The following is a 25,813-nucleotide window of genomic DNA, read 5'->3' on the forward strand; positions in this document are numbered from 1 at the left end:
CGCGTACTAAAACAACACACCGGGAAACTCGTTTTCCAACGCCTCGCGCTAGAACAATTCGTGTTTCAAAGACAGGAGACTTTTGCAGAAAAAGCTGTATACCTCTGCCCCCGATGGTTTCATCTACGGGGACAAAATCACCAAGGCGCTAAGAATACATTTATACACTGCATGCTTCGCGCCTCCCCAGGTTTCATGTTAGCTGAGATAGTCCGGGATTTTTGGCATTACGCAGTCGCAGTGAGGGGAGGGCAAAGTCTTTGTGTCATATCGCCTGCAGGCTGCCGAGAGTGTGACATTTTGTTTGCTCAGCCTTGCACTGTGTTGGCGCTATCAACAGCAGCATACTTTGTAACATTGGTGCGCATGCCTATCCTGATGTTGTCACGATGAAGAGGGCGTTGGTAGTGTTGTGACTGATTTGAAGAGGAAAGTGCGTGAGCAATTGCGAAGTTGATGGTGAATGAAAGACAAAAGCCCCGAATGGCGTTGACCACGCATTATCAACTGCGGATGGCCGAGCCATTTCGTTGTGAGCCGGTAACCGTTATTTATTTTTTCGGTTCAGTACCGGCAAAAATAGCGGTTCGGTTCCGGTTCGACACCCAACCCTTATTTCTCTCTCTCTCTCTCTCTCTCTCTCTCTCTCTCTCTCTCTCTCTATATATATATATATATATATATATATATATATATATATATATATATATATATATATATATATCAGGGTGTCGAACCGGAACCGAACCGAACCGAAAACCGGAACTGAACCGGTAGTTTTGCCGGAACTGAACCCGAACCCGAACCGGTATTTTTTGAGCACGCTGAACCCGAACCGGAACTGAACCGAAAAAAGAAATAACGGTTATCGGTTAATGCCGAAACGGTTCGATCCTCCGTTGTCGATATTGCACAGTCAGTGCAATTCAAGCCTTTTTTTTTACGTACCATCAACTTCGTACCCGCTCACGCACTTTCCCCTCCAGACAATTGAATACTATCACGCTCTATCTATCAACAAGGGAAATGAATGAGCACCAATGTAGCAATGGTCTGTTGCTGCTGGAAGCGCGAGCGTAGTGCAAGCTGACCAAACGAAATCTCATTCTCGGCAGCTTGCAGGGGATATAAAACGACTTCACCCTTCCCTAGCTGCGACTTTATTGGAGCAATCAGGCTGCAGGAGTGCTCCACTGCGCAACAGCGAAAGCCCACACCCGATGTATGCAAACTTTTTGCATTTCGTAATTTGTTTAAAAGGTTCGACACCTGCAAATTGTTAATACTTGACAAGTGTGACCGCAGGATCTGCTCAGTGGCAAAGCCGTTTGCGGCTGATGCAGTTTTGTCTCTTTCAGATCTTCTTTTTTTCGAAGGTGCACTTGTGCTGACTGCCCAAGTCGCTACATTACTTCTACTGCTACTCGTTTTGGAGGGGAGTACTGCTGTGGACGAATTAAAGAGCGTCTGCCTAAAAACGTCCCATCTCATGGTCCGCGGGTCGAATTTCCCTGTCATTTTGTAACAGCATAATCTGTTATTTGTAACAACATAATCTGTTATAAGATTCCGCAGTGTAGCACACGGAACGATGGCCGGGGGTCAGGCGGTACGATGACATACTGATTGTAATGCACACATCCGGTATAGCTATCGCAAAAGGAATTGCAGTGGCCAGAGCAATAATGCAGCGACTGAGCGTTAACTAAAGCTTACTTTTAGCAAAAGTGTGGCTACCACACTCGATAAGGTGACAGCGAACAAATTATTCAGGGTGACCAAATAATCTAATTAATTGGTAGTATTTATGTGCCTGTTGTACGATTTTTCGTTTTTGTTACAAATATAAAAAATGTGCGCCATTGGTATTAAGCGCTGGTACGCAGGCCTAAATTTAAGGCTTCAAGGTTAGCGTGATGGGCGATTCCATAGCGACGATTGCGATTTCAACAAAAAAGGAAAGGACAGAAAATATATCCCACCATCATATCTCTTGGCGGTGGCTGTATGAATATTCGCTAGGACAACATGAAGTCTGGGCGAGAAACTAAATGGTAAATCGTCGATACTTGATCTGTTTTTCTAATATCTCGTATTTCTAATATCTCGTAATCGTTTAAAGTGTGCTTTGCAATTGTGCCACTGCCCTTGGGGAACAGCAGCATTTTGAATTTTTGTCTGTATTTTGATTTGACTGTTGTTTTAAACTACTAAATGTTTTTTTTTCTAATTTGAGTGATAATTGAACTCATCGAACCGGTTCGCGAACCGGTTCAAGCTCCCGAACCGGTTCGCGAACCGGTTCGGTACGTGATGTTGTCGAACCGGCACTGAACCGGAACGAAATGATTTCGCCTGAACCAGAACCATAACCAAACCGGTATTTTTTTCGGTTATATATATATATATATATATATATATATATATATAGGAAAACAAAATAAATACTTTAGCATAAATACCCAAGAAAGTGCTGGGGAAACAGCCCCGCCGGTAGCGTAGTGGCCATCGTACCAGACCGGTATTCTGGAGGTGTGGGTTCGGATCCCACCCGGCGGGCATTTTTTCACCAGTTTCTTTCTGACTCGAAAAATTCTTCGTCTGCTTCTATGACCTACCGCATTCACCCCTTTGCTTTCCGAGGTTTTCTTGACTGCCAATCCTTATTCTGTCTTAATTCACCGAGCCCCTCATTTCCCATTTCTAATTATATATATATATATATATATATATATATATATATATATATATATATATATATATATATATATATATATATATACGCGATTCTAAGCACCCCCTTAAATATAATACTATTTGTTCATTAATTCGTATTAGCGTAATGTAACTCGGTGTCGATGTGTACCTGACCATAGCATATCGTTAACTGAGCGCACATAGGATCTCTCAATGGCTGTCTTTTCGAATGTATATTTTTTAACTCGTGGTTTTTTAAGACAACCATTGTACCTTTTCAACACTTCAATTTTCGGCGTAGCCTGCTCCTCTTCAGGATAGAGCCTACCTCTGCAATAAACCAATATTTCCCTCTCCCTAAAAGATAGATTTCTACACAGATACGCCGCTTGGGACATGAAGCTATTTCTACGCCATCGGCAAGCCTAGACCCGCTCAAGGAAGCGATTGTTTTCGTAAGCATCTTGCACAGGGCTTGGCTAGAAGCTCGCCTGGAAATACTGTTTCCGAAGCAGCGCGGTCATTAGGTAATATTTTATGCGGCTATTGTGCAAGGAGCCCAATAATGCGAGAAAGTCAGCCGCAGATTATCACGGCAATTTAATAATGGGTATTTTAATCACGTCTCACCACAGGCATACGCCGATAGAGTGGCCATGGCTGCAGCACAACAGGCAACATGCTGAGAAATCCTTTTTGCTTTGTGCTTCAGGCTTTTCTGGGCATCCATGTGGCACCGGACTATCTTCAAGGGACATGCGCGGAAGACGGACCGTGGTCTGCACTGCAACTGACGCCGCCTATCAAGAACACGTGCGACACGGCTGAACGTGGCTATCTACTGCTGAATGTGGCACGGCTGAATGTGGCACGGCTGCCAGCGTGGCTATCTACTGCTGTGACATCATTCAAGGGCTATAAGAGCACCTCCGGTCCCATCGTTCGCCAGTGGGCATGGCTGCAGCACAACAGGCGACATACTGAGCAATCCTTTTTACTTTGTGTTTCAGGTTAGTCATCACCATATTGCTTACTGTATACGTAGTGATGACCGATTTTTAGTGCTACTGCCCTGCCCACTATGTGTTCATTGCTTTCTTAACAGTCAAGGGATCTTTTGACATGCGGGGATATTGAATCAAACCCAGGGCCTCCTAACGAAGATATGTTAAAGAAACTGTTGGAAAGCCAAAAAAGGTTACTTCTGTCATTGAATGCATTCAGGAATCGCAAGTAAAGATTGAAAAAGAATTACAGGTTTAGCTGATCGCATAGACAGCCTCGAACAGAAATTGAATGAACTTAACAGTTTTTCTACCGAGGTTAAGAATATGAAGTTGTCAACATCAAAGCTTGAAAAGCAGGTATCAACGCTTATTGGCAAAGTAGATAAGCTTGATAACAGAAGTCGCAGAAATAACTTAATCATTTAGAAAAGTAGGAGGATCTGAAAGCAGAAATACAAGGAGATATTTTTCAACGTAAATTAGAAATAATGGTAACGGTCAATGAAAGATGTCATAGGCTTGGCAAAAAAACAAATGAGAGGCTGTGATCATTAAATTTCTTGACTACCGGGGAAAAACTAACGTTTTGCTGAGTGCATTTAAATTAAAGGGAAGCACACTGTCACTGTCTGAAGACTTTTTTTAAACGAGTTCGAGAAACACGGAAGCAATTGGGGAAAAATTCAGAGGAAGAAAGACTGCGTGGCTGTAAGACAAGACTAGTTTATGATAAGCTGAATGTTGATGACGTCTTGTTTGCATGGGACGAAGGAAAGGGGTCACGCTTTAGGCTGAACAAAAAATCGAATTGACGAAAAACAAGCACTCTGGCCTATTAAAAATACTAAATGTAAATTGTAGGAGCGTTCTTAATAAGGTCACTCAATTAGAAGCATTAATACTTTCTCATGATCCAGCTATTGCTGTTTTGACTGAAACGTGGCTAAGCGACTCGGTTTACGATAGTGAGTTTGTTCCGTCTTGCTACAGCGCATACAGAAATGGCCGTGGTAGTAAAGGCGGCGGGCGGTGTTTGTGTACTTTTTAAATAAAACCTTAAAATATGGAGAATGGCAGATATACCAGGAGTACAAAGTATTTTTTGTAAGGCTTACAACACCGCTGTACGTTACATTATAGGAGGTGTTTATAGGCCCCCAAACGCTACTGTTGATGCGCTAAATGAATTGCAAAATTTTTTGAAATTGAATATTAAACATGATGACCGGATTATAATGACAGGAGATTATAATTTACGTAATGTCGATTGGAAAAGCTTTTCCTTGAAGCAGCGTGACCCTTCGGGTGAAGCGATGCTTGATATTTGTTACAGTTTTGACGTCCTTCAGTTAGTTGAAGGCTACACAAGAATTCACGGTACCGCTCAGCCAACCCTGGATATTTTCTTGTTAACCAGGCAATTACACCCCAAGCAAGTACTGAAATATTTCCTGGAATTTCCGATCATCATGATGTGCTATTTACTCTAAGTGACACAGTTTTCGACAAGGAATTAACCTTTTTATATTTCCCTAATTTTGATTGTGCAGGTGATACTGCTATTATAGATCTCCTTTCATTCAACTTTGGCAACTTTGCAAATAATAAAACGGATATACATAATTTATGGAACTGGTTTAAGGGCATTGTCATAGAATGCACAGAATCATTTGTGTCTCTGGTAACTAAAAAACTGAAGCGAAAAAACCAGTGGATTCTCGGGTGACACTGAGGTTAAGGAGGCAAATAAAGCGTCTAAAGAAAAAGCGAAGTCTGAAAGTAACGTATCCAGAACAAATCGCCAAGCTTTCAGCAAAATTGAAAAATCAAATTCAAACAGATTAGCAGCGTTATTTTGGGGAGTCCTTGCCGAATTACTTGACCTCGTGTCCCGAGAAATTTTGGAGGAGCATTTCGCCCATGCATGTCGAAAGAGCGTGACGTCTTTAATGTCGGAGGTATTCTGACACACTACAATGCTCGAATTGCAAATGCTTTCAACGATTATTTCAAATCGGTTTTTTTTTGGTGACAACTCTGTGTTACCGCTCTTTGAAACTATTTCGCCGCGAATGTCCGATATTGTTGTTAATGAACAGAGCATATTGAACATACTTGTGAACCTTGATATCAGAAAATCTTCTGGACCGGACAATATCCCTAACGCCTTCTTAAACAGATACGCTGAATGAATGTCGAAGTACCTCCATGGTCTTTTTACAAAATCGCTGCGCGAGGACCAGGTTCCGGACGACTGGAAAACAGCCAGAGTCAAGCCTATCCATAAATCAGGAAACAAGCAGTGTCAAAAATTATCGTCCTGTCTGGCTAACTTCAACTGTTTGTAAGCTTAATTCTCGAGCACATTATCCACAATAGTGTTTGAAATTTTCTGGACGAACATAAAATCTTAAACCAACATCATCATGGATTCAGGAAGGTATTTTCAACAACGACACAACTGGTATCAACAATACACGACTTCGCTATTTCAATAAATAATGGCAAAGAAAGAGACGCAATTTTTATGGATTTTTCAAAAGCTTTTGACAAGTTGTCGCACAATAAATTAGTATACAAATTAGAGAAAATTATCGGGAGTGATCAACTTAATAAATGGATATCGGCCTACTTGAAAAACAGGGAACAATTTGTAGTTTTTAACAGTCTTCTCACAAGGTTGCCGTGGACTCTGGCGTCCCCCAAGGGTCGTTTCTAGGTCCTCTTCTATTTATTTTGTTCATTAACGACATAGTAAATGATATCCCTGTAAATATTAGGCTCTATGCGGACGACTGCGTTATTTACTCTGAAATCGAATCCACGAAGGAACAAGTTTTGTTAAACGAGTCGCTAAACAAGGTTGTTTCCTGCTGCGAGGCTTGGCAAATGTCAATTAGACTTGAAAAAAATGGTGTACATGTCCATTTCTCATAAGAAAAACAAATTAAATTTTCAATACTTTACAAACAATGCCATTCTTTTCGAGGTTCAATCCTACAAATATCTTGGGTTGTGGATAAAAAGCGATCTTAACTGGACAAAACACATTGACATAGCAACTTCCAAGGCTAATCAGAAACTTATTTTTACGAAGGTCTTTGAAACTTTCACCTCCATCCGTCCGTATTCTTGCGTACAAGTCGATAGTCCTGCCCATACTTGATTATGCCGCGGTGATCTGGGATCCATTTACACAAATTAACATTCATAAAGTAGAAAAAATACAAAGAAGACCAGTTCCCTTCATATATAACAGTTATGGACTAACCTCGGTAACTGAACTGTTAGTCAGAGCTAACTTACCCTCACATTCAGAAAGAAACCGCATATCCCGATTAAAATATCTATATCAATTAATTAATGGGCATTACAAGATAGATATAGGAAAAATTATTTCATTTTCTTCAGGTTACGCCGCTAAACAACGCCATGATCGTACAATAACTCCGTTTCGTACCCGCAATAATTGCTTCAAATATTCTTTTTTCCCTAGAACTGTGCGGTATTGGAATAGTTTAAATAACCATCACAAGTCACAAAACAATCTTTAGCATCCTTTGCCGCTGGTCTAGCATAGAAGAGAAAATAATTTTACTTGTATGCTAGCTTTCTTTTCTTTTCGTAAAATGAGAGTGATGTGTTTCATCTGTATGATTTTGTTACGTTTGTTTACGTTTGTAAAACGCAAGGGATTGTTCGTTGTTCGCCTTGTGTTATATGGCTGCCTACTATGTGAAATGTGAGTGACTGTTCCATCTGTTTGCCTGGTGTTCTATGCTAATATTTTCGTCTTTTGTACCCACCTGCTAAAATCCCTCCAGGGGATTGCAGTACCAATACATTAAATAAATAAATAAATAAATAAATAAATAAATAAATAAATAAATAAATAAATAAATAAATAAATAAATAAATAAATAAATAAATAAATAAATAAATAAATAGTCTATTAACATTTGTATACAGAAAAAAAACAACTTCAAAAATAACAACAACAAATAATATAATTTATTAAATGCTCTTGTTTATTTACTGAATTTCCTGGGTTTATACCCGTCAGAGAAAATATCGTTAGATTTCTAGTTTCAGGTGATTGTAATAGCGAGGCGCCAGCTGTTGCAATAGAACAACAGCGGCAACATAGGTCTACACCAATCCGTGCCATACGGTTAGGGCGAACACTTTGCATTAGTTATGCGTGTCCAGACCAGGGGCCGCTCGTTCCAATTTACCCGTACAGCCACCCCTGCCAGTAAGAGTAACAAAAGTTTTGGTAAACGTGCATCATGGAACAAAGTGGAAAAAAACCAAACGAGAACAGGCAAAAACTAATAAGATGATAGGACAGCGCCCCGTCTTATTTGTTCCTCCCTGTTCTCGTTGGGTTTTTTTCCCTTTTGTTTCATCACGCCCGAGCAACAAGTTTCGCGTAACTGTTTTGGAAAACAGAGCAGCCGAGCGCAAGGCGACGCAGCCTCACCGAGCGGAAGGATTTCTGCGAGGCAGGGCTCGGAGGCGAGGCCAACCGCGTTGCGCGCCCAACAGCTGAGCAGGCCGTAGTCGGACTCGTTCTCGGGCGTGTACAGCAGCAGGCTGCTTGCAAAGCCATCGCTGCCAGAAGCGGAGGCCCAGGCCAATTCGCGGCGCGCTCCCGAAGATGCGTTCAGCGACCACTGAAAGGTGACGTTGGCTGGTTCGGCCCGCACTGCGCACTGGACCCGCAGCTCGTCGTTCTTGGCCGCCCGGTGTAAGCTCCGCTGCTTCGTCGCGCACACGGGCACATCTGCAAAGTACAAGTGGCAGTACCGTACAGTAAATGAGTTGGGTATCGAAACGTAAAAATTAGGGCTCGACCTTTGGTCAGCCAGCCGCGGAGCTGGCTGGCCAAAGTCGAGCCGCGGAGCTGTTTAAGCTTGACTTCTATCCATGCCTCGCGTCGCTCAAAGCAGCAAAGAGGAGAGGAGGAAAATGCTGGGCGAATAATGGTGGGGGCAAGTGGCGAGGAGGCCAGGAGCCGACGAGCAGGTGTGATGAGTGCGCGTCGTGGTGCAGATGTTCGGATGGGGAGGCGCGCGTCAGGTATTTGCTGCGCCTACTGATGACCGAAGCTCTGATGTGCAGCTGTTTTAAATGCAGAGCATTTCAGTAACTCACGATGTCACCCGCGTTGACGTCCGTAGGCGTCCGTAGTCGTAGTCCGCACCCCTCCCCCTACACTATATAAAAAAAAATACTATCCGGCGCCTGGTTTCGATCCCTCGACCCTGCGGGCGGAACGCAATGTACATGGTGCTCTACCCACTGCGCCACAAAGCCGACATAGAATGGGAGGCTACGAACGCGCCTTATATCCTTGACTCATTCAAATTACTGCTGACGAGCGCTCTCTCGTCAGCAGTTGCCAGAAGTGCAACAACATTAACGTAACGCAAACTACTTAACGTCGTGCGCCCCCGGAAATGCTCTGTATTTGATCGTGCCCCTCGCGAGGGGGATGTTTCACTGCGTCGCCATGCGAACAGTTTGCCATTATAGTTTCCGCCCGCTCCGGTCGGTGTCGCCACGGTTCAAACCACGGCAGGGGAGCTGCGCGGGCGTTCGTTGATCGGCGTGCGTTCCGGCGTGGTGGTTTGATTTTTCCTAGTTCATAGAGACGGCGTGCACTCAACGGGATTAGTGTACGGTCTAAGATTGGCAGACCTATCTAAAAAAAGCCGAGTTAAAGCTGTTTCCTCAATCTCCGCATCTCAGTTACGAAGGCGGGTGAATTTTCTTCGGCAAGTTAAGCCGCCAGTTCATGGGGATGCATCCCTGCAAAGTGATCCCTCCTTTTGCCGCAACCTTGGCGCGAATGTCATCCTCCTTCATCCGTGCCGTACCACGCGCCTAATATTACCACACGAATCGTTGGTCAAAGCGTTGCTGTCTTGTCCTCTTAAAAAAACACGTCGTTTACCTGTGTCCTGTATTATCCTTCTGGTTGCCAGAGGAGTGTGAGGCAGGTGGTGGCTTGATTATATGAAGGATAATCGCCGTACGTGAGCGTCAGTTTTTTTTTTCTGTTGTTTCAGATACACTGGGAGTTGGGAGGGAAGGATTGAATGCAAGTTGAGTGCCGAAATTGCTCCGCCCAATTAGCTCATTTTCACAACTACGCCCATGTACAGGGCCGGCCACTTTTAGGGTGAACGTGCGAGCGCCTGACCGCGCTCCGCGGTGCGCCGGTACATCCGGCGCGGCCGCGCATCGAAGCAAAGCTGCGCAAGCGCGGGCAATGCCTGCAGGCGTGGCTTCGTGTCGTCTGCTACATCGCCCACGCTCTTCGGCGCGTAGAGCCTGCATTGCCGCGAAACAAACAATGCAAGCTCTACGCGCCTAAGAGCGCGGGCGATGTAGCAGACGACACGAAGCCACGCCTGCAGGCATTGGCCGCGCTTGCGCAGCTTTGCTTCGATGCGCGGCCGCGCCGGATGTACCGGCGCACCGCGGAGCGCGGTCAGGCGCTCGCACGTTCAGCCTAAAAGTGGCCGACCCTCTACATCACTGGATGCCGCCAAGCTTCGTGCTTGCAGAAAATAACTTTAGGTCTGAGATACCTCACATAAGAATCCCATGTTCGCTCGGATATATGATGTCCCCGAAAGGAGACTTGTGGGGCGGCTCTCCTTCGCAGTCATTCAAATAAAGCAGAACTTTTCTCCTCGAAATCTGGGCAATGATGGTAAACCGCCTGGCGTAACTCAGAATATCCCCAGTAGAAAAAAGTGGCGAAGAGGCAAAGTTCAGATTGTAAAGCTACGCTGGGGTCATTCTAAAATTTTTCCGTGTGCGTAACAGCCAAGAGTACTCACCTCTTTTCAATCCTACATTCACAGAATGAAGGAAACGTGGGCGTTAAGTGACCTAAAATGGTATGCTCTAAAATACAATGCCCAGATTATTGCTACCACATTGATCGTTTGATCGCATAGCCTAGCACGGTGACTTTCGCGATCAAGAACATATAGATTCAGTATGTATAACAAGCAGTTTATTAGCAAACTACAGGAAAGTTTATTTTCGCGAACCTTCCTAGCCCCAGAGATTTGTATGAGCAAGTGCAGATGACAACACAGCCGCTGACGACGATTGAAAGAGTTGTATTCTAACAGCGGCTAAAGACATTTCCAACGCAGTAACCTTACAGCAATTCGGTATTTTTCCGAAACACTGCTGGCAGCGAGTGGTGAGGCAGTTGTATTACAACAACCGCTACAGCTATGTTGCGGTATTGCATATATGCACCAACCCTCCAGAATTATATCTTCCAGTAGGTCGCTGATTGGAGCACCCCATGAAGAAGCCGCCTGTATTCCTATCGGTTCACACGCACTTTTCAGCAGACTGTGTGCCCTGAAACCAGGAGCCTCCTTGCAAAGCAGTGGCGACAACCTATATGCGGTAGTTCTGTTTTTTGAGTGTGCGTACGTGCGTGTGTGCGTGGGAAGGCATGCAATAAAGCCACTTTCAGGTCACGGGGACCGCTGCAACGCATATTCCGGTTACTATGGTGTATATAATCATCATCACCAGCCTATCTACGCCCACTGCAGGGCAAAGGCCTCTCCCATTAATCTCCAATTACCGCGGTCCTGTGCTAACTGCGACCAATTTACCCCCGCAAACTTCTTGATCTCATCTGTCCACCTAACTTTCTGCCGCCCCCTGCCACGCTTGCCTTCTCTAGGGATCCACTCTGTTACCCTCAATGACCAACGATTATCTTGCCTTCGCATTACATGCCCTGCCCACGTCCATTTCTTCTTAATTTCTACTAATATGTCCTTAAAGGAGCCATGAAGAGAAAACACAAGTTTGGTTCATTCGAAAGATTGCCTCGTTAGAACCATAACGACACCACTTATAACGCAAACTTCGCTCAAATAAGCTACATAATTAGGAAAAACGGGAATGGTCATGCGACCCACCAGCTCATTTCCCGCAACAGAACCTATGCCGTCACATGGGCTAAGCTCTGCGATTGGCGGAGGCCGGCAAAAGCAAACGCATGTTAGGCAGGGCTTACAGCTTGCATAGCGAGCTAAATGCCCGTGAAACATACTGCACATTCTTTTTATGACAAAGAACGGTGGAGTAAACGGTTGAAGGTCCGAACGAACTCGCAAGCGTGTGCGCCAATGCGTACGAAACTAGCGCGCCGGCCGAGCTCGACATCTCGCCGTCGCGTAGACGAATTTTCGGGTTCGAGGCTCTTCGGGGCCAACGAACCGTTCCAGCACGCACAGCCGCGACCTTGCTTCGTATCGTAATCCCTTCACAGGAGGTTGGCCGTCATACCGCCAACCAGCAAAGGTAAAAATAGAAACGAGGGGAGTAAGGAACAGCAAGAAGCGACGAGATAGTGCCAGTCGTCGCGTAAGTTTCGAATGGTGTTGGTTTGCTGCTGTCGTTACGAGCTCGTTTCCAGTTTACAACCACTGAAAACTTCAGTTTGTTCAGTTACGGCAGGGACCCTTACGTTAGCTCACTCCTGGAACATGCTGGCGCTCGTTGCCGACTTCGTCAAATCGCTCTGACCTTGGGGAAAAAAATGCCGTAAACACCGCGCATTGACGCTCGTATCTTTCTGGTCGAAGCAGAGAGCTCGCGCGAACGGCTTTCCATACACGACACCGGCCAACTGGCATAAGTGATACTGCTACTGAAATTGAACTATTATTAACCGTAATCAAAATACGGCACATACGTACCAGTCTATATTCGTCCGTCGCGACGGGGCTGACGAGGCAGCGGTGCCGACGGCTGGGCGTTCGTCTGTTGTGGCTATCGCGGAATGGTCGCTTTCCCGTCCACCGCGTATCCCACAACTCTTGCCGCTCGTGCACTTAGAAGCATTGAGCATTATTGTGGTGTGATGTTGTTAAATGCAAGCCCGAGCTCCTCGGCGAGAGTTTTGTTCTCCGGATCAGGCGATTCCATGACTAGGGCTGCGGGTGCACTAGGTTTTACTAGTATTTTTAAAATGGCCGCCGTCTCGATCGACTCCCGCGTGTGGGTGCTATATGGAGTCGACATACTAAGTATCTGTTTCATGGACCGGCTCTATGACGCCATTGTACACGTCACGGAATGTTCAATTTTAGCGGGAGATTTAAAATTTTGGCTTAAATTGCCTTATTTATCAGTTAATAAAGCATCATTTGCTTCCGGGAAAGCGCTTGGGGTACTATGAAACACCTAATCTTTCGAATAAAACAAACTTTTGTTTTCTCTTCATGGCTCCTTTAACTCGCGTTTGTTCCCTGATCAACTCCGCTCTCTTCTTGTCCCTTAATGTTACACCTATCATCTTCCGTTCCAGTGCTCGCTTAGTCGTCCTCAATTTAAGTTGAACCCTCCTGGTGAGCCTCCATGTTTCTGCCCCGTAGGTGAGTACTGTATGGTGAGTACGGTGTATGTATACACACAACTTTTTTACGCCTTTTTTGACCGAAAAGGGCGTAAAAATTTTGTCCTCGGCGCACACCTTTGAAAAGGTGTAAGAATGAAAAATGTGTGCTTGTAAACACCCAACAATAAGGGTGCAAGGCTGCTTAACACCCTAAAATAAGGGTGCGGGCAGAGCAGCTGCGTGTGACAATGTGGATCGGCTGAGCGCGTAGCACGACATACGGACACATCCAACACTTACAAGTCACACCTAGACCACAAATGAATTTATCAAGGCAACCAACGGAATGCAGGGAGAGCGAGTATATACTTAACTTATTTTACAACTACAGCTGCTCTTCTTTCTTTTTTAGCCAGAATAGGAAAGTCCACTGATAGACTGGGTAAGGTTGTCGCAAAAATCAAATATTTTAACAGTAATTTTGGAATCATGCATTTTAATGTCAGCGTATACAAGTCAGCATGCAGATTTGCAACAAACTTTTTAATCGTGAGGCGGGATGGGAAAAGTGCTGTAGTTATTACGTTCAATAAGTCATAGAAATTTATTAAATACCAATTACCTGTTCCGCACCCTTTCAATACCCTCAAAAAAGAATGTTCATTATATCAACACCCTTCTCGCTACATGGGTGTAAAGGTATAACAATTATGATGTTGGAACCTACGAAAAAGGATCTAAAATACCTCCAAATTTCAAAGGGTTTTTTTTTTTTGTTACAGGGATGAACATGAACATTTTCTATGAGCGAAGGGATGTTTTGTACTTCACGGTATTTAAAAGAATATTCGCGTTAAAAGAATTTATTTCCCGTTTTGACAGCCATCGAATGGAACGGCCTTCCCGAAAGTGTCGTCATTCAAACAAACCCGGCGCAGTTCAAAGCTGCCGTAGAAAACCTTTTGCACTTATTGTTTTTGTGTCATGTATGCGGTTATCTTTAGGGGTGTTATCTACTTTGTTGGTTGGCATTGTATGCCTTTTATGAACATAGCGTGCTTGAAACCCTCTCTATTTGTGATTTGCTTGTTCGGTTTTTTTTCTCTTGTTTGTTGTGTGGTTGTTGTGTAATTTTCGGGCTTCACCACCCCTCATGTAACCCCCACCCATTGGGGTCTTTTAGGTATCTGTAAATAAAGAAATAAAGAAATATGAATTGGCATGATTTGTTAACACCAGTTTGTTTAGGCTTGAGCTTAGTCTGGTGGCGTTAGCAAAAAATACTAAGAAAAAACTGCGCCTCTTGTATAGGGTGCACCACCGCAGATAGGGTATTATAACACTGAAGCCGGCTTTCGCGCGTGTTCGAGTGTAAGCACAAGGGGCATATGTGTATGTGCACCTCTTACTATACCATTTTAAAGGTGGTAGAGTCTTCTTTTGGCTACTCAAAAGCAAAAAAAAAAAGAAAAATTGATGCAGATTTCACTGGTGGTGCATAGCTGGAGAAACAGCGGAGCGGGGGGTCGACCTACTTTGTTTAACCTGGGATCCCCTGTCAGTGTGGGGGACCTACCGGAACGGCCTTGCGAACTCCGGCGAAACTTGGCCTCACCCCCCAGTACTTAGCCTAGCCTAGAAAGAACATCGCAAGCAAAGCCTAGCAAAACCTCGCAAAACTTAGCAAAACCGGAAGAAGCTAGCTCGACCTTCAGCTCCGCTGTTTCTTTAGCAACTAAACACCCATTTCACACCGTTTTGACACTTTATAGAAAACAGAGGGTGTTGCGGCCAGTCAGCATCTTTTTTGTCACAACAAAAAAAAAAGGGTGTAGGGGGAAAGGTACAAATTAGGGTGTCGGTACCTAAAAAAAGGGCATAAGGACTTCCCAACAATTTCCACCTATATATAGTACACTTTTTTTTAGGCGATGAGGCTGTAAAAAAGGTTAATGTGTGGATATGCACAGCAGGGTGTTTTTATTCTAGTAAAGGTGAAAAGAGCCGGACGTTTCAACATTGGTGCGTTCCAAATTCCCGAAAAGGCGGCTGCCGCCTTAGCGGATCACCGGCCAAGTTAAGCGCTGTTTTAGCGCTATGAAATCGGCAACGAAGAATATTTCCGCGACGACACAATTGTAGTCAATAATGATGCAGGTTGTTTTGTTGTCTAAACTCAAAAACGATGCCAGCTCCCCCTTCACACATAATAATGTTGCAAAAAACTTACTTTTCCATAATTAAGATGTTTTGTATAATGTATTTCTCGTAGTCTTGCTTTCGCCTACTTTCTAATAGCCTACAGTAATTATTATTATCTATTTGTATTTTACTAAACTGCTGTTTGCATTACTTAACATGTCGGCTACTATGTTTTCGTTTGCGGTGGTAGCCGCTGCTCCGTTCATATTCTTGTTGCGTTATACATCTATTTAGTCGGCTTCCTAAGCTGTCTGGGAATATGAACGCAGCCATTGATTCGGGCAATGGAAGCCGTTAGACACATTTGAGTCAGAACGTAAGTCACTGACAGAGGTAACCAGCGGTCTTTCCTTAAAATATACACGTTTAGTTTAGAGACCACATTTAATTGACTAAAGCCGCCGCTCCTGCCTAATGCTCTGGGCCGAAACTGTAACGCGCGATACGTCTGTCGCACGCATTCACCAGGTGGCGGAGTGAATAATACGTTGGCGTCGTTTCCACAACTTGTGTAGCCGCCATGTGGAGGAGAGAAATAGTCGTGACTGTCGTTCTAATGCAGCTGCTGTAAAACATATTGTGTTATGGCTTGTGTCTAGATACGTTCCGTAAGCACGGAAAGTTTCAGTACGAATAATACGTTGGAAACGCCTTGAGTTGCGGTTTGTAAACAGCGTTTACTTCCTTCCCCACCGAACCCCGACGTTCGCTCGGCTTGCTCACACAGAACAGCTGCTCTCAGGTGGTCGCCGTAATAAATTACTGCCGGCAATACCACAGGAGCTCACGTGACTTAAAACGCGTTGAATTTACCCTCTCTCTTGTCAGCTGCAATTCACGAGATGGATTCAATATATGCTTCCTATTTCTTGGACAACCCTTGTAAGGATCTCTTCAGATTCCTTTAATCTCTACTTCTCTAAATTTGTCTACGTTGCTTTTTATTGGGAAAGACATCGAACACGTTATGCCTAAAAGAATATGTTATCGTGTGTTATTGTGAGCTCGGTTCCATCAAGTAGAACTCCTGTGATACAAGAAATACTAACAAGCAATGAACCGCTTCTTCTGATTAGCACATGTTTGCTCGCCGTTATTATGCACTCAGATGCGTCAACTGCTTCTGTTGTAGTGAGCACAGCTGAAATGTATGTACAATATCACCGATGTTTCTGTGCACAAGTAGGCAGGGCTGTTACATTCTTTTCATTGGTACGAACTGCGGTCGCTGGATTGCTTTTCACTAGCACGGTCACTGTGAGCCGATTGTGGCTTCGAGAAATATGTGATGTCAGAAGAACGACCCTCCCTTCTGCCCCTCCCCCCCCCAAAAAAAAACACTGTGTTCACTGTGGTAACATTCGCATGTAAAAGTAAACTTTATCTATGAGCCTCACAACCTACCTTGTATATGAGAATAAAGTGTGCTTGATGGAAGTACTCGGTTCTTTTTGAGATAGCGACCACAGGTGTACCTCATTTAAAGGGACAATGAAGTGAATTTTACGAACTGTTACTTGTTGCGGCATTGTGTACTTCAATTCAAGTAATCACTTTTTTCCCCATCTGGCAGGAGTCTAGGGCCCTAGCATTTATTTAGCCCTTGAAAGGAGAAAAAAGAATTACCATCCCTGCCTAAGGAGAGTTGGGAGAAGCCTGAAAGCTGAAAGTGCGTCCAATCGATCGCCAAACCATCGAAGACCCAAATATCAAACGAAGAAAAACCCATGCGACGATTTTTCGCGCACCAAGTAAACGCATCTACGAATGATCTAAATGTATACCGACACGTGGTTTATGAGATGAAGGTATACAATTGTACTCCGTCTTCAAGACCGATGCGTTAATTGGCTTATCTAGAACCGTTACTTTTTCGCGATTTTTCAAGTAACCGTTTTGACACAATGAAAGCCAGGTTTCACGCACGCGCCGTGTGTCCAGGGATCTTATCTGAGCTTTTCGGTCTACCAACCGGTCTATAGTAAAATGCATTAGTTTCTTTTACAGGACGCCATCGGCCCCACTAAGAAACCTTTCGCTTTAATACCATGCTCCATTCGCGTCCGCCACTTGAACTACGGCACGGACGTCCCGTTAATTTGCAGTGCGGCTGTTGCAGTGCTCGAAATTAAGATTTTCAGTTTTATGGTTGATTTTTATTTGTTTTTGCTAAGTCCAGACAGGCCAAACCTGCTTGAAATCAATTTAATTCCACCCTGAAAACTTACGAGTGTGCCGACACAGGTGAGGCCACAACATCCTTGAAGAGGAGGAAGCAAAGGAAAGAATCACGTCGGCGGCACCTGTCTTGCGAAACAAAATGTCTCTAGAATGGGCTGAAACTCCCGACGTGTTCCACGCACTAGATCATTGAACCAGATAGCATAATTACAATATGTATGAGCGGTATTCAGAGGGGTTTCTTTATTGCCATAATGCCACTGGTATACGGTTGCGCGCTGTGCGGTCGCGTGTACTGTTATAGTCCAGCATATCATAGACTCTTCAATTTGACCGTAGTAATATTTATACTTGGTGCAAACTTTACATATGGAGCGCAACATAAGCAAATGTAAAGTGATGAGGATATCCCGTAATCAATTAATTTGCTCTGGTAATTTTCTTAGCAGTACCCTATTAGAGTCCGTAGTCGAGTCTAAATACCGTGGTGTGCTCACAACTAACAACCTTTCCTGGTCTAGACATGTTGATTTTATAACATCTAAGGATAACCGCATGCTTGGATACTTAAAGCGAAATTTTTTCTTAGCACCTCCTCTAAAAAAAGCAGCTTTATGTCACTTAGGTGCGCTCCACACTAGAGTATGCTTCGTAAACTTGGGATCCTAGTTACACGACTCTAATTAACCAGCTTGAAGCTGTACAAAACCGATACGTGAGAGTTATACTGTCTCGCTATCATCGTACGGTCAATGTAACTTCTATGAAATCCAGTCTGAACCTAACTCCCCTCGCTGCACGCAGAACACTGTCCCGTCTGTGCCTATTTCGTGAAGTGTATCACAATAACCATGCACTCAAATCCCGCTGGATACAACGCGCACATTTCATATATCACCTTGAATTTCGTCACAAAGTTCACATCCCGCACCAAAACAGTCACCTACTCTCATTCCTTTTTGCCGAAAACGAGCCGCGAGGGGAACCACCTGCCTGCTTCATTAGCTTGCATTGCTAACCCTGACCGTTTTCGGGAAGCATTGTCAAATTCAAATTTGTTATAGGTTTTTCTTGTTTTTTTTTTCTTACACTTTGTAGTAAGTAGTGTGTTCTTTTCTTGGGTTTTCTTGTTTCTTTTCTGTGTATTGTATGCTTGTATCAATCCGGCATTTCTCTGTAGATATATGTCGTTTTTTCTACGGCGAATGAAGTGCGTTTATCGTTTGTTTTTTTGCTTTCCTCCGAGTGTGATTGTGTTTATGGCTCCATTTGCTGCGCTTACTTTATTGCGTTTTTTTTTTCAAGAATGATTGTATTTCGTGCGTACAATCAATCGGTGAACACTTGTCGCGTGCTTTTTGGCGTCTTTTTTGCTCGTCTATGTAAGCTCCTCCCCTCTACAATGCCGTGTGCCCTGATGGTAAACTAACTAACTAACTAAATAAATAAATAAATAAATAAATAAATAAATAAATAAATAAATAAATAAATAAATAAATAAATAAATAAATAAATAAATAAATAAATAAATAAATAAATAAATAAATAAATAAATAAATAAATAAATAAATAAATAAATAAATAAATAAAAAGTGCTCGCACAGCTGTGTGCTTAAAGGTACGCGCAACGGTGTTTCGCCAGTTCAAGGACTCATTAAACTTCTTACAACAAGAAATGGGAGTTATCAATGAGACGCGCGGAAATGAGCTAGTATATAAAAAACTAAAATTATCACAAACATGTTCGTATGGACCCGTTTTCAAAAAATAAATATCACCGTGCGCTGTGCCAATGCAAAGTTATGAAAAAAAACATTTATCCTGGTTGCTAATCTGCGTTCGATATAAAGTATTCTTACAGAGGGAACAACTCAGGCAGCAACGGTAATGCAAAAAACCACTTGATGTACCCAATAGGGCACATACAGTTTTGAATGGAAAGGTGGTGGAACCACGGAATTTTGGTAGGCAGTTGAAAAGACAGGCCTAATTAGGACATAATCATTAACGTCGAAAGTAAGGCTCATTTAGCTCAGTCCCAGAATGAAGGTTGGTGGTATGTAACGCCAACAGAAAAAGCGTGTGGTATAATTTAGTCAAAGACACTCTTCATTTAAAGCCATTCCGTAATTAGAGCCAACCAGAGGCTTCATAAAGGTAGCCCGCAAAATTAAAAGGACTCCTTCGCGTAATTTAGCTTGGAGGACAAGCATTTTCAAGTGCATTTTCTTGCATCTCATTTTTCGTTGTGGTATTAGCTACACCTTACTGTTAAATTGGCGGCGTATATATCATTTTTATTGTTTTACCCTTTGACATTCGACTATAATAGAACTGTTGCAACAATGGGTATGTAAAATCTGAAAGCCATCCTTGGAAACGAAGGGCAGTCATCGAGGCCGCTGTTCCTGCATTGTTCCCATTATAAAAACTGGGCGGGGCTCGCAGGCAAATCCGGGTCATTGGCCACGAGTAGGACTGGTGGTAGAGGAGGAAAACCTTAATCTTGCTTCATCGCTGCGTGCCCCGGTCCTCATGATGGAAGTCCACACAACCTTGAAGCAGCTCGGCGATGTGGGAAAACACTGACTTGTTTAAAGCTCATCTCACGTTGAAGCTGTACGCTAAAATGGCTACGACGACAAAGGCGGACAGACAGCGTCGCAAGCACAATCACCACCGAGGCGTACAGTGCTGTTGAACACCCGCCCGATGCGCCGCTTGCTTCGAAAGCTTTCGTGTAGTGATGCCGAAAAACTCGGTCGAGGCTGCCCGTATCGCCGGTTATGCAAGTGATTCTGCGTTAGAACTGAACTAAGCGTTTGCATTCTCATCGAGCGGCCGTGTGGCTTGCGTTACTCAACGGTTTCTGTCAAAACAAATTGACAGCATTCACATAAAATAACTCCCTCGCTTTATTTATATTTTGGGCTATTGCAATAACGTAGTTCGGTATGATTTGAGGCCCGATGGGATTCCGCTGTTACATCTTTTATGTGGTGACAAGGCGGGCAGTGATTTAAGTTGCCCATACAGCGAAAAAGCCTCCGCTCCAGGAAAGTGGCAAAATAATGGAGGCACATTAGATTACAATGGCTGCGACGCACTCCACAGAATGTGCCTCATAAATAAAACACAAATGAAAGAACCCAGCGCTGCTACGCAACGTCTGGACATGCGCTCAGCCCTTACAAAACAGAGAGGGTGCCTGCAGCAGCGGCACGTGTTCGGCTGCCGCTCTCCTCGCGCCGAGCTTCGCACGCGGCCGCTTCTGCTCCTCTCGCCCAGCGGCGCAGCACTCGCTGTGAGTGGCGTTTGTGACAAGACCTGTTTGTGGCAAAACGCTCTGCGGCATTCAATATGCGATTGGACACTAAACGGCATTCAGTTGGACATTATGGCTCTCGCCTTCACAACGCCAGGAGTGCATAGGTGTCTTTGGAGTTCTTTTATTGACTTTTACCCTTTCATGTATACATTCATAAAGACACCTCAAAAGTCTTTGTTTGCAATGCTATATTTTTCTAAATGGGGCCACAGGGCCTCTGGTATTGCCTACTAAAACAGGCGACCTTAAAGATCACCAGTCTTTAAGCTTTCAATTTTAATGGCTCGTAACTTTTGACCGCAGTACGAATTTCGATGGTGAATGGGCGGCTTGGGAGAGATTCCAGTGCTAAAGTTAGCACAGCCAAGTTACAACAGGTGAGACATGACGCCAATCGGCTAAAGAGGTAAAGCAGTGTGGAATAACACTAAAGAAAACCTTCGTGGGTCTGTTTTACCACAACACGCCTGAGGGACCAGTCATTGCGATAAGACGAGCAAGTAGGCCAATAAACGAGGCTAAGCACAGAAGTTGACACAGAAGAGGTGTATACGCTGTGACATTACACAGCACCAATGTATGAAGTCGTGTTATGACGCAATGCTCTGAAGTCGTCGTAGCGGTAAAGCGTAGCATAATTTGTTTCAATTGAGATATGCAGCACACTATACCTCGAGGTACGGTTGTTATAACTTCAATGCGTATTGGGGTGCTAACGAGGGTTCCCCAAGTGTTTCCACAGGTTCCATGTGAATTAACTAGTGATGACAAATTGATTTGATTGATTGTAGGGTTTAACGCGCCGACGCAACGAAGGCGATGAGGCGCGCCGTAGTGGAGGGCTCCGGATTAATTTTGACCACCTGGGGATCTTTATCGTGCGCCGAAATCTCGTACAATGACAAATACGTGGTATTCGGAATCGGCACGAATGGTCTCAGGGGACAATTGTCGGATAATTTATTTTCAGAAGTGTCTCTATCCACTGGTGTTGGTGGAAACCCACTGGCGTGTCTAGCACGAGTCGCTTGCAAAAAAACGAGTCCTGTGCGCGTATCCAGCCTGAGCGAAATAATGCCGAGCCGGCAAGAAAGAGGAGGGCGCCTCTCCGTCGCTAGGCAACGCCTGCTAAGCACAGAAATGCCGAGCCAGAAAGTAATGAGGGACGCGTCTTCCTACTGCGCCGCACTGCGCCGCCTCGTTTGGCTCTCTCAGCTCGTTGCAGGGTGCGTTGTGTATGTCGGCATTTGTGTTGGTGTAGGCATAGATGCAGCAGAGCCATAGTTGATCGTGCGGCGGGACGCCGTGCAAAGCCAGTTTGAATATATGAATTAACCTCCGTTTCCCTCCAAGTATGAAAAGTTGGCGTCGTTTCACGTCATTTACTTGCAGCCTCATTTAGTTTAAGCAAGTAAACATTCGTTAGGCGCACTTACGCGTCCTTAGTATCTTTTAGCTTGTAATGATAGTATAGCGTCATATCTGTGTGCTAATAAAGCTGCATGTCTTACTGCAAAAAAACTGTATTTTGCGTCAATGTCTTAGGCATATACCATGTTTGCCACAACTATAACCTCGCTAAAACAAAAGATTGGCCGCGTATATGCTCCTTTCGTTGCAAATGTCGTCAAAAGACGATAGTCTTTGTAGACATTTGCAAAAAAAATGCCCCCCTTTGCTTTCCCGCTCACCTCTCATGCTGTTCCTGTACCGTCGCGCTCATTCCAAGGTAAACACACTAAAGGTTTGCGCAAGGCGATTTGAATTTACCGCGTTCCAATGCTACAGGCCGGGTTCCTCGATGCCAGCGCTGCAGTACTGCGGAGACGCGCGTGAATGGAGGTGGCCGACTAGAAGGTTTATAGAGCCGCCTGGGCGTGCTCCACGTGCGTTCCAAGCAGAACGTGGAACCTAGCTAGTGGAACCTTTCGTTGCTGTTGCCGCGTGATTTTTCATATGCCGACAGGAGGCGGCGGTTTTCTGCAGTAGATGTAGAATATCATTTGCTATCGAAAAACAAGCATCCATGAATTTTTAAATAAAGGAACACTGTACATATCCCTTGTGTACTAATTTCCTGTCTTATATTTGCGTAATGTCCTGTTCTTGTTCAACAAAGTTGACAAGTATGAACATATAAACCGGGCTTAGACGTTTACATGTGGCTGTGAGTATATAAGACTATTGCGCAATATCAAGTTTACTTTGGCCGGGTGGCTGAATCGAGTCACAGACAGACAGACGGACAGACAGACAGACAGACCAAAATTTCTGGGTTTAAGTAGCCCAAGAAAGACTATCGCCTTTAAAATAATCGAAAATCACCTGATGGGAACAACCCGCTCTTTCGTTGATCTCAAATTCACCACACGAAATAGCGCGTCCTAAAGCGTCAGCATCACTCACGCGTTACTTGGCTCATCGGGAGAAAAATACGCGGCGTCTCCAGATCTGCGTCGCCAAAAAAAGTGTGGCCAGAGCCTGTCATCGAAATTCGCATTGGCTGCAACAGACTAGTAACATACTAGCCCATGTGAATTGACCAGTGACGTTGACAGCAGCCGCCAAAAGTTCATCGCAGACCCAAGCACGTTAGGCCTAACGTTACGTTTTGAGGTTTAACGTTATCGACTGTAATTTGCCACTTCATATATAATTAGTCACGCTTGCTTAGCATGTCATTCGCTCTACGTTAAGGTCACCTAACGTAAAGGCTGAATACATGTATAACGACATATTCAGTAAGTCGATCCCACTCAGTCGATGACCATGACAGCAGCCTTCGGGAACGGCCTTCGGAAGCTCGCAGCCGATTCACCAAATCTGATTCGGCTCTGACATCACGACTGGTACCCACAATTCACACCTATCGAATAAAGGAGATTGGCCAATGACAAATACAGGAGCCGTGAGAAGCCCACGGCCAAGAACTCTACGAGCATGCTTACGCATTACCAGTGCGGGGCAGTGGGAGACCTTTTTGCTTAGCTCTGGCCCAGAAATTCAGACCAAGGTCGTCCAACTGGCCAAAGATGCCGCTCGCGCCCAAGGGCTACAGGCCAGGCCCCCACTTCCCCTTCCTCCTTCCACCAAGTTTTGGGCAAAATAAAGTTATCATCATCATTGCACAGCTTCCACTTTTGGCTGCTGCGTCAACGTGCCCACACATGATTCTAGCATACCGACTAATGGAGACTGGCCAACGACTACAGCCGTAAGAAGCTGTGGCCGATTGGAGAATTACCATTGGCAGAGAGGGAAGCATACTCCTCCCATACAGATATTTTCAGGACTCAACGAGAAGGTAGGTAGGTAGCGAACGTTTATTTGAGCCCCTGAAGGAGGGTGCTCCGTAAAGCGTGAGACACAAGCACGATGAAGCCCTCGGATGCGATGTATGACTGGTCGGCAATGTGCTTCCACGATTAGTCGTACGCGTGAATTTGAGACATGGTCCGATGCGTACGGGCGACGCGTCGCCGGCGTCGCTCAGCCCACTGTTTTCGCTCCACGGTTGCCTCCCTGTTTAGGCGCACTTCGGCTGATTTAGATATGTGCAAGAGAAATCGAGCAGGAAAAGAAAGAATGTATCAACTTTACGTAAAAATGAATAGTGCAATTACGTAACACATTGCATTTTATATGCTCAGTAAAACACCATTTAGCACAGACGATCTCGCTCGTCCATGCTCTTGGTACCGCTGGCAAAATGTGTCTGCCAGGTGTCTGTATTGTCGGCGGAGAGCGGCTCCCCTCAAAATACTCGGAACTGCAAAGCCTCCTCGAGGCTTTAAAAGAAGTTTTCGCAGTGACGCAATTATGACGACACCTTCGGGCTCTCGTTGGCTGCGGCCGCACGACGGTCGCAACGACCGTACAATTAGGACACATGTACGATTGGTACACGCGATTCGCATGCGACTGATCGTTAGGACTGTCGCCACGACCAGTCGTACGCGTGAATTTGAAACACATGGCCCGATGCGCGCATGCGATGCGTCGTCGGCGTCGCGCTCCGCCCACTGTTTTTGCTCCATAGTCAACTACGACGATCGCTGAGCTGAATTTATAGATTCCGCGCGTTTGTTCGCAAGAAATGGATAAAGCAGACAATCCTGAAGCGTTTTCCTGCCTTCGGGAAACAGTCCGCGCACACGCCGGCCGCGCCTGCCCAGCTCGGCACACTCAGCGGCTCGAACCGGCGCAGACCACGGTAGCAACCGCGCTTGTCGCTGCTCTTCTGAATCAATCTGATCGCTAAAAAGAAGTTCCACGTGCGAGAAAGTAGGTGTTAGTTGTGTGAAAAATTGTGCTAGGGATTGTTGTCAGGGCTTATTTTAAAAGCGGCGATCAGACATCTGCCGCGATGCAAGCCTACGCTGGCCGGTCGCCGCGGCGCGCGGTGCGCCGAGTGGCCGAGAGATGGCGATAACTGCGCGGAAGCATCGAAACAGGCTACGCAGATGTCTTGGTCACCGATCGCTCAAACGGCAGTTATAGCTTAAATAAAGTTCCACATGCGAGAAAGGGGATGATAGCGTGGTGAAAAGTTGTGTTACGGATAGTCATTCGCAGTTACACAGATAGCGGCGATCAAATATCCGCCAGGATGCTAAGCCTAAAGTTTCCAACACCTGAGCCGACCTGAGCAACGCAAGCCGGTTGCGGTCTCAGCGGGCTCTCATTGGCTGTGGCCTCACGACGATCGCAACGATGGCAGTGCATGGCACGACTGCATTCGGCTTGCCAGTCGCACGTCGTGAGCCTCCTCCGACCAGCGCACGACCGTTCCTGAACGACCATCGTAACGACCAATCGCATGCCAATCGCGTACTCTCGCAGTGCATTGTCTCGCGTGTAACCACGTTTTCCGCACGCCCTCCACAAAAGTACCCCACGCCCTCACGCAAGCAGAAATATTCCCAGGCCGGTTGGGTTCCGCTAACGGTATTTTATGACAGATGTACTATTGTGGCTGCGGCGCACATAAAACAACAGACAACT

The 25,813-nt window shown here is 45.0% G+C and overlaps 1 protein-coding gene across 1 annotated transcript in view; it reads right to left on the bottom strand.

The window, feature by feature from the left end:
- The window catches only part of LOC144155117 (protein turtle homolog A-like), a 325,730-nt gene that overhangs the window by 15,164 nt on the left and 284,753 nt on the right, over positions 1-25,813 (bottom strand). The window contains exon 7 of the mRNA XM_077686370.1: positions 8,188-8,490. Within this exon, the coding sequence (XP_077542496.1) occupies positions 8,188-8,490 (303 nt within the window). The remainder of the gene's footprint in view (positions 1-8,187; positions 8,491-25,813) is intronic.

This window comes from Haemaphysalis longicornis, unplaced genomic scaffold (genome assembly GCF_048455015.1).
Source record: "Haemaphysalis longicornis isolate Haplotype H1 unplaced genomic scaffold, Haemaphysalis longicornis Haplotype H1 scaffold_1, whole genome shotgun sequence".
NCBI lineage: Eukaryota > Metazoa > Arthropoda > Arachnida > Ixodida > Ixodidae > Haemaphysalis > Haemaphysalis longicornis.